This window comes from Squalius cephalus, assembly GCF_949319135.1.
Source record: "Squalius cephalus genome assembly, chromosome: 16".
NCBI lineage: Eukaryota > Metazoa > Chordata > Actinopteri > Cypriniformes > Leuciscidae > Squalius > Squalius cephalus.
The window spans coordinates 14,733,090-14,743,515 of NC_137137.1; the positions used below are offsets into that span (position 1 = coordinate 14,733,090).

At 39.3% G+C, this 10,426-nt stretch overlaps 1 protein-coding gene across 2 annotated transcripts in view; it reads right to left on the reverse strand.

Moving 5' to 3' along the window:
* Positions 1 to 4,093, reverse strand: part of kazna (kazrin, periplakin interacting protein a) — a 41,226-nt gene extending 37,133 nt beyond the window's left edge. Inside the window, exon 1 of one of the 2 annotated variants that reach the window (XM_079895981.1) lies at positions 3,576 to 4,093. In XM_079895981.1, coding sequence (XP_079752107.1) covers positions 3,576 to 3,756 — 181 coding nt within the window. In that variant the 5' untranslated portion in view covers positions 3,757 to 4,093. The remainder of the gene's footprint in view (positions 1 to 3,575) is intronic. The other variant, XM_079895982.1, reaches the window with a different exon arrangement.
* Between the last annotated feature and the right edge of the window lie 6,333 nt (positions 4,094 to 10,426).

Below are 10,426 nucleotides of genomic sequence, written 5' to 3' on the forward strand. Positions count from 1 at the left end.
ACATTTCATTGCATCTATTTTCTAAATGCATATTTTATTGTGATCTTATTGTGAACAATTCATCCATGAATTCTGTTTTTAGTTGAAAACCGTGTCGTTACTGTCGCTACTTCCATTTCATCGCAAGTTTAAACAGCATCATTCCCAAGAAAGGAGCCAGAATCACAGGCCAGGGGAAACATCAGTCAGCACCATCAGGAATTCAAGAAGGATCAAATAAAGAGAGAGAGAATGAGGTATCACAGATTAGTTGAGAGCACATCCTACTCATATGTCTAATAATATTAGATTAAAACTGAGCCCGGAACTCTCTCTAACTTGATGGTGGTGATTTAGCCTGACCTTTAATGCTGCTTTACTGCCATTTAAAGCCTTACATCTTACATTATGGTGACTCCTTTTGATCCAAGCATGGAAATGGTCTTTAAGAGTGAGCTGAGCTCTTGACTGCTTCAATCCAGCAGCTTGATCTGGATATATGTCGTGATGTTTCATCTTCTGCCTTGCATTTAAATTAGGCAGTTCACACGTCTGAGGGATGAGGATCAGGACTGCTTTCAGCCAGCTCCCATCCCAGCGCGCTCACACACATACAACACCTGTCTATAAACACGCTCTTGCTGCGACACAAACAACTAGATTTAGCATTTTAATAATAGATAGGACAAATAAATGGTCAAACACCCTTGTGAACATGGACAAACACTCATATGAAAATATAATCACTTTTATACAACGCAACAATCAAATACGAAGAGCTGATGACCCCCTTAATAGCTCATTAATGTCAGTAGGATAAACTAAAAGCATTGATCCGCTGGAGTGTGTGCAAGCGTATATAGAGAGAAGGGAGAAAAGCTTTTAGCTGCATTATCAGTCCTCCCCTTTGTGATGTCATAATGAGAGAAGATTGCCTAGCAACCCACACTGCTGCCTAGAGACCGATAGATGGGGAATTTGAACGGCCCCTATGACATAATCTACAGATGAACACAGGTTCACCTGTGTGGAGCGAATCTTCTGTTAGTATTGTCTCTCAAACTAAAGCAGTAAGCTTTACAGCAATTACTTTGGTAGTGAAATTGGATTTATCCTGACTAGCTCATATTTGCTATTCTCAAATGTATATGCAAGTGTAATTGAACAGAAACAGAAACAACCAGCCTTCCTGTATGTGCATGGCCGCCGACAGCTGTTACATTACATCAAAACAATTATGCAGCCAGGCCATTAAAGCAATTTAGAAACATCAATATCACGTAAGTAAGATGCATGGTGGCCAAGTGCACTTAAGACACATCTTTTGCTGGCCATAGTGGGGAAACACTATATAAACATCATCTTTAGGCAAATAAAATAACTCTTAATGTAGATACTATGCCCTAACTGGGAAAATAACTGTGACACAAAGATTGTGTGCGTGCGTGTTTATTTGTATGCGTTTAGCGTCTCATTCATTACCAGCAGGTCTTTGTAGGGCCATCTGCACTGCTACTCTCTCTTCCAAGAGATAAATAAGCACTGTTCTCATCTACACTGACAGGCCCGTGTCTGGGCACATGTGTCTGTGTGATTTTCCATCTTGATAAGTCATTATTTTGTCAATACATATGTCCTGCATTCTGACATGTGGCAAAATAACACAAGCAACAACAATCAAGTCCTTGATTCGCTGATAGAGCAGCTTGGCTTGGCCAGACCGAAATACTGTAGATTAACAGGCCCTAGCAACATCAAGGTCATGGGTTTGATTACCAGGGAATACATGTAATGATAAAACGTATAGCCTGAACGCTTTTTAAATTGCTCTGGATGAAAGCAGCCATCTGCCAAATACATAAATGCACATACAAATAAATTGCATCAAGTGACTTGGCAAGTCAAACCCAAGGCAGAAAAGTGCCTTTCCTGGAGTGGATGTGGGACATTAGACACAAGATCACAATCTGCTGAGCTCTCAATGAAGTGCTGAATGAAATCAGAGAGAGCTGCGGGCAAGAGCCTCACAGTGTGTCAGGATTCATCTGCGGTCATGTGACGGATTTCTATTGAGGAATAGTGTATTTTTATATGCTTTTAAGTAATTTTAGCAGATTTGTATTTTTAATTTTAGCAGAAATGTATACAGTTAGCCAGCATAATCACAAAAATAAACATCCTGTGATGTAAATCCGGAAGAGGTTTGTTTTGCAATAACTACTGGTTGACTGTACATTTTCCCACTTGTTATGGCTGCTTACCAAATAGATAAACAGATATGAAAAAATTGGGTGGCACAGACGAGGGTCAAATATACAGTTTAGTGATCATTATAAAAAATGAACACCATAAAAAAATAAAAAAAGTAGCCATGTAATACGTGCACACTGGAAAAAATAGTTTGTTGTATTTACAGTAAAATTATGACAGCTTTCTGCGAGATTTGCATTATTTTACAATTAATAGGTATAGCATTTCTAAAACATTTTTTTTACAGGGCAAGATGGATTCATTCTCATCAAAACACACACAGACTAACCTTGTATTAACCTTGTAAGAAAGTGTAAAATGATGTATGCATGTTTGTTTGTACAGTGAAACAAAGCTTCACTGTCACTTCAGGGCATATTAAAAGCAGCAAATTATCTGAGATTGTTGAGTGCTTATGGAAATCACAATCCTGATTCATCATTGTGCCCTTAAGCAAGGCACACAACATAACCCCAGGGTGGCTCTGGAGTACAGTAGGTTGCTTTGGATAAAAAGCATCTGTTAAATGTTAGCCCAGGGTGTCCACTCCACCCACTGAGAGCAGGTGGATCTGAAACAGAGAATCACTCTGAACACCCAAGAGACTCAAAACCAAAGCTACACCACACAGCTTAAAGACAATCAGAAGACTGACCAATCAATCAATGACCAAACAGCAAACAGAATGGCAGGAGAGCCGTATATGCTCTCTCTTCTGTAATGTGGTACACTTAGTGAGACTAACATTAATGGAAAATGAAATGAAGGGCCATTTCCTGAAACATGAGCCGTGCTCGATTACAGTACTCGGGTTCTCAATAAAACAGTTTCTCTTGTGGATATCTTGTTTAAGCAAGGGAAAGATGTAAACTGCCACCAAAAATGACAATGACCAGATGCTCAAAACATGGAGGAAAATTTGGTATTTGTGTATTGGTTATGTAACATTTCATAATATCCAGCCATGGGTTTTGACAATGTATAATTTCAATGAACTGATTAAATTGTTGTTAGAAAAACAGTGGGCTAAATATGTCTTGTAATGATACAAAAGTTGATTTCTGAAACTTGCTGATGAACAAACACCCTTTCTCTTAATGAAAAGTATTTAAACACACACACACACACAAGCAAGCATTATTTCCTGACACTTTCACACACACAAAAAAACATATTGTCCTGAAACACCACAGCTGTCAGTGAGGAAACTGAAAACTGAATCACCTTACTAACCCACTAGAATGAATCGGAGCAAAAGAGAGAGAGAGAGTTTGTATCTATTCTGTCCATTCACTCGAAGGTCACGCAGGTAAGAGATATGAGCGGTCACACGTGCGGTTTCTTACCGTGGTGGTTCTGTTGTTGTTGTTGATGTTCCTGCGGTTCGCCCGGTTCTTCCAGCTCGCCGAGTTCCGCCAGTCTGTGACCGGTGGCTGTCAGCTCCGCGCGCAGGTTCGCCACCTCCTGCTTCGCGCACTGGATCGCGCCATCGATCCGCTGCGCGAGCTGCTTATTCTCGTCCATCATTCTCCGGATCTTCGCCTGCCGGGAGAATCCACAGAACCCACGGAGCGTGTCATATCGCCTGCTGCATCATAAGCACACTAAAATCCCATTCTGTCCTTGTGCTCTCTTTTATAAGCTCAGAAATCCCCCCAAATCCACAAGATGAGAACGGATATTCAGAGTCCCATACTGTCCTGTGTTTGGATGTGGCTGTCAGAGAGAAAGATAAACAGTGAGAGACAAGAGACTTTGGAGAGAATAAAACAGCGTGCTTCACTAAACGAATCTTTCCGCCGCGCGCTCTCGTGGAGAGAGTTGAACGCACGAGAGACTCCAAGCGGCTCTTTAAACGGACTGTACCATCTGATGAAGAGAGGAGGAGGGCACCCATCTAACAGAACGTCACATTTGCATTTTAAAGTAACGAACTAACTAACTATTTATTTATTTAACAATATAGGATTTAAAATTAATTTAAGGTAAATAAAAGTAAACAACTAAATAGATAAATACATTTGATTATTTATTTAATTAGGGATTAATTCAGGTTGATTGGGACACTTTTCCCCTATTTAGCCTAATTTAAATATTTTAATAAATAAAGGAGAAAAAAAGCATATAGCTATAGGTATAAAACCAGCTAATAATAATAAAGAAATGTTAGTAATTGTAATAATAAATTATATAAATGTAAAATGTAAAGAAAACAACACTCACTAAATAGTTACTATTCGATTAATAATTAGTTTTTCCCCCTCAAAAAAGCCTAGATCAAATATCATCTTTGATAGATTTTTTTTTATACCAAATTTATTTTAACATGTATATAGTTCTGTTCAACTGAGTGAATGCATCCCAGAGGAAATGTGCCTGTTTTAGGTTTGGCTACAGGCCGCATTTAAAAAAATGTGCTCACAAATACATGGTGAAATATGTGAAACCTGGGGATATTTGAAGTGTTCCTCACTGCTTGAGAGGCTCATAAATCTGCCGAATTATGTTCCACTTTAAAACTAATAAAGTGAGTTGGTTTCTGTGAGGGTTAAAGTGTTGGATATAGTAAATGTTATTAATGTGAAATGTGAAAAATATTGTATTTAAAAAGACCCTTGCTATGGCATATAAGGTCTTTATGTGTGACACTCATCCTCACTCATCCATTTCTTATTTCAAACTTCTCCCACATACATTTATTTGTTTTATATCAAACCATAAGGGAGAAAAGGATAAGCCGAGGCATTCAAAGTGTTTGTGAGGCTTAGGCTACAGTATGTGTGTGACAGAGAGAGAAAGAGCATATGTTTTGTTCTACTGTACCCACTCAAATTCTTCACTTCAATCATCTCTGAGACAGCAGAATAGTGCGGTTTTTGGAGAATGGTATGAATGTGTGTGTGTGCGTGTGTGTGTGTGTGTGTAAGATGGTACAAGAGCCAAAGCAAAATAAAGGACTCATTTCAAAAATCCCCTTTATGCCACTTTCTGTTTGAGAATCCTTTTTCTTCATTCCCCTGTATAAACAAAACGATTCCACATTAATGTGAATCCCAAAAGCTTCCTGACTGCGGCCAGTCCCGTCACATCTCGGTGGAACCACAATAGATCATCTGCTCATTCTCTCTTTCATGTTAATCACAATGTCATAATGTCAAACTCTCTGAGACTTGGCTTAAAAGATTACTGACCACACCGGTAGTAACAATCTGACAACATCCTCTTAACATCCATCACCTTCTAAAAAGTATTCCATTGGGATCCCAGTTCAATATTATCTGCTTTTAGTGAAAAGCTGAATCATGGCTGCCATTGAATTCGTTTTGTTCTTGTGACCTTCACTATGTTCAGTATAGAATGTTAACATACTATTTTTACTACTTCAGCAGTATGTGGTATGTATACTGTGCACAGTACGCACAAAATACTCGGATGACCTCCTGCATTTAATATTGCGTACCAGTGCAGTATCACATCAATTTGTATTCTCTCATAATGCAATGCACCCAATCAAAGTCCCTTTAGGGCAGGCATTTCTCTCAGCTGCAGTGATGCAATTACTTTACCTATTGGCGATTGGCTCTTTTATTTAGAAGGCGGGGCTTATTCTGCCATAGTGTGCATTGCACTTTCTCCCATTCATAGTAATAGGAGTGCACTATCTTTGTAGATCTAAAGTCTTTGACTCAACCTGACCTTCTATTTCCAAAATGATGAACAATCTCTTATTTTTAACATTACTTTCTTGACTCATTATTTAATCAGACTGCCAGAAGGTCATGTGACAACAACGTAGCATACTACTCTTTTTCTTTTTCATAAAGGTGAGGTCACATTTACCATTGCTCTGTGAAGTTTCATTGGCACAATTCAGTCATTTCAATAGGAATCTGCACAATCAGGAGTTTTGAATGAGGGCAAGATTTTGAGAGATGTGAATTCACCGCAATGACCAACAGAAATCTGCTTGCTTTGAAAGTGACTTCTGTGTGAGCTGTGCTTCATGCATTGAATTGACAATGTTGCACAAAAAAAAGGAGCAAGTACTGCACAGTGTTCAGTAAGCAATGAGATATTGCATTACTGTGTTAATTTAGTCCCACGTCCCTGACCAATGTCCTCACTGACCACATCCCTGTTAGGATACGTGATGTTGACCACCAGCTGCAAATAATTGCTGCTCACATCACGTGGATGAATGTATAAATCAAGCAGATTAAACACTGTAAAAGACAATAAGAGTAACATATATAACTGGAGGTGAGCAGCTCACTGCGAAATATAACACATGCATTCAGCTTGTATTTTGAAGCAGATGACAACACCTCCCTCTGTTTATGACATCACTTCCTCCAGGCTGCTGTCAGAGTGGTGTGAGGGTGACATTCAGCTGTCTCTCTCAATGTGTTTATTGTCAGTCACAAACAGCTCCAAAATTCCCTGATGGAGGACTGTTTTCCCCTGACCTCTTCAGTACTTGAATAACTGCCACTCTTCACCCAAAAATGAACACTTTGTCATCCTTTACTCACCCTCATGTCGTTCCCAACCCGTACACTCTCAGAAAAAAAAGGTACAAAAGCTGTCACTGGGACAGTGCCCTTCAAAGGGTTCTAATATGTACCATTTTCTAATATGTACACTTTTGGTACCAATATGTACCTTTGAGGGACTAATATGCACTCTTGCACTCAGGTACAAATGTGTTTTGTGTTTGTACAAATATGCACTCAGGTACAAAGGTGTTCCTTTTGAAAAGGTACCGCCACAGTGACAGCTTTTGTACCTTTTTTTCTGAGAGTTTTCTTTATTCTCCACATTAATAAAAGAAAAGGTATTTTGAAGAATGCTGGTAACCTAAACATTTTGGTTAAAACTGACTTCCATTGTATGGACAAAAACAGCATGTGGGTCAATATACCTCAAGCGATATCGTAGAACGATCTGATGTGATGTCATGCACAGCTTTCCAAAGCAATCTATCAGGAAAAGTTCACTCCAACTGGTAAACCTTGTGACAACTACCAATGGTCCGTGGTGATTACATTACAGGTGTGCTCTGAGGCTCCGCTTTTATTGACGTGGAAATCTTCTCTGGTTCATTTCTTCTGTTCAGTCCTTCGAGGTCATACGTGAGTAAAAACATGATCACACTGGAAAGCTGCTTTATATTAGAGATAGAATTTGTAATTCTAATTGTAAGCAACACTGACATGGTTTCTTCATGTTCAATACTGTAAAGCTAGCCTGACTACGTCAGACTTCTTACTTCCGCTCAATTTCATTTCGCTTCTGTACTCAGTCTGAGACAGCGTAATAGCTTTCCGTTTTCCTCCGGCCTGAAAACAGCCGGCCAATCAACGAACAGAGGGCGGGCTGAGAGCCGTGACGTAGACACTGATTGTACCGTGGATGCGTAGATTTACTTCACATAATCTGCAAAAGTCGTTCACAGCCATGTTCACTCCGGTATTTCGCTCGATGGTTTTGTTTTCGCATCATACATGTGTTTACAGTGGAAGTTAGATGCGGCTGAGCATGCGCATAACACACGCCATAACCAAACGTCATGTGATTGGCTTACGGGTAACCAATTATTTTAAACTTCAGACAAGCGCGTCCCCCCCCCCCCCCCCCCCCCCGCGAGAAAGAAAACGCTTTTCAATTATGCCATGCCAGACTCTGTCTATGAACCGTACAGTACCAGGGTACTGTAAAGCTGCTTGCTTTAAAGCAATCTTTTGTACTGCTTTTGAAATGCTATTTAAATTAACATAATCTTATGGGTTTGGTTTGGAACAACTTGAGGGTGAGTAAACAATGACAGAATTTTCCTTTTTGGGTGAACGATCCATTTAAGAGATGACAGAATTTTCCCTTTCCCTTTAAATGCTTTAAATCCCAGAGCCAGAGTCTCTCATCCAGCCGCTGTTTTATAGATATGAAAGATCCTCGCCGTTCGAGAAACAGAGTTTTTCATCATGCCTGATTTTAATTACTACTTTCTGACTTTGCTTTAATGAGATTTAAGAGAAAGAATGAGATCCCATTTTTCTTATTTACACTTTTTTGCTAATCTCCTCTGGTTCTCTTTGTCTTCTTCTCTTTATGCCCCTCTGAATCTTCCTCTCCCTTGTCCTTTGCCCTCTCCCTTTCTCTCCGTCTCTCTCTCTCTCCGCTCTGCTGAGCAGGAAAATGAGGAGAGGAGAGACAATTAATGTAGCTCTTCCACATCCAGACACAATAGACCAGCCAGACCCTCGCATATACACCTATCGAGACACTTACTAAGCATCTTGCCCCGATCTCAAACTGACTCAGACCTTAAACACAAACCTGACACACATGCACGCAACCGCTAAAACAATTTGTTGTGGAGTTTAAGGCACTCATCCGAGCTGGGCTCATCACCATGGTAACAGCCGGCCCTCTAATGTCAGTCAGGTGTTTCTTTGGTGACCATGTGTTTCTGATTGGTTGGAGGCCTTCTGGGATATCAGAAGCAGATGGCATTATGGGATATGTTAGTCATTTGTGACATGTGCCCTCTGAGAACCAGCTGGGCCTTTGCACACTGACCAGTGTGTGTGTGTGTGTGAGTGCTGAGTTAGGCTTGATGAGGAATAGCAAATTGACTCTAGCAGACCTTATCAGTCCCCCAGGGACTCACCGTTGAGATTAGTCTGGACCTTGCTAGGTCCCGTCTAGGCCTGATTCATACCGAGGGTCATTAATGTGTAGCGTGAAGCTTGAATCGGCAAGGTTTTTAATCATAAAGTCACGATAAACCTTGTAACCCTATTAAAAGCTCACTCGAAATAAATGTGTTTATGTGTGAGTGAACGCCGTGAGAAGTGAGAGTGTGCTTCGGGATATTAAAAATTGCAGGAAAAGGACAGGAAGATGGCAGCAACATTATCATTTCCAGCCCCCCTTTGGCCTTGAATGGCAGGTTGGCTGATGGATCTCTGGTTTGGGAAAGGGGGGAGGTTTCAGCTCATCAGCGTTTGATTCGGCCAGGCGGAGCAGATGGGATAGGGAAATTGTCTGTCCAACCACACATTATAACACAAACACATTCTCACACCTACTGTATACTGGAACACTCAATTTCACACTGACCAACACAACATTCTACTGCATATTTTTTGTGGAATTTTACAGATTATGAACAAAAATATACCAAATGTTTTTGAAAGAAATATTTTTTGCTCACTAAGACCGCATTTATTTAATCAAAAATACAGTAAAAAAAAAAAAAAAAAAAACATACATAAACAATACTATTACAATGTAAAATAACAGTTATGTTTAAATATTTTAAAATGTAATTGATTCCTGTGATGGCAAAGCTTAATTTTCAGCATCATTGCTCCAGTCTTCAGTGTCACATGATGCTTCAGAAATCATTCTAATATGATGATTTGATCCTCAAGAATCATTTCTTATAATTATAAATGTTGAAAACAGGTGGAAAATATTTTTGGTGGAAACCCTAAATAATTTTTTATAAGAAGTTCAAAAGATGTATGTACTTCTGTTGTTATTATTTTATTCTCTCATGCGGAATGCTGTTTAAACGTAATTTGCATCATATGACAGATCCATAATATTTGTATAATTCATTTTTATTATTTCTTAACTTAGAATTAACCTTATTCTGTCTCTGTTTGCTGTATGGTCCTTTCTATGAACAAGAGAGACGGAATTAAGTACATGTGATATCTCAATGTTATCTGTGTGATGTATTCTGTTTATGGAGAAAATCAAAATAAAGTTAAAAAAAAGTTCAAAAGAACAGCATTTATTTGAAATAGAAATCGTTTGTGATGTTATAAATGTCTTTACTGTTCCTTTAAATGTATTTCATGCATCCTTGCAAAAACACTTTTGAACAGTAGTGTCTATAAAGTAATAATGTATATAAAATACACATAAAGTAACATAATTGGCCATACCTGTGCGTTGAGCTGCAGGTGCGTCATGAGCGTCATGGCTCTCTGAAGTGCTTCTCTTTTGATAAGCAGTGACACCTGCTCTTCACCTTCCAGATTCTTCCTCCACCCATACAAAGGAACCTTCTCGTTCAAACTGCACAAAGACTGACCCTCTGCAGAAGAACAAGCATACATGTACATTATACACAATTAAAGCACTAGCATAGCTGATAAAGAGAAGCCTTGCCAAGCCCCCCTGT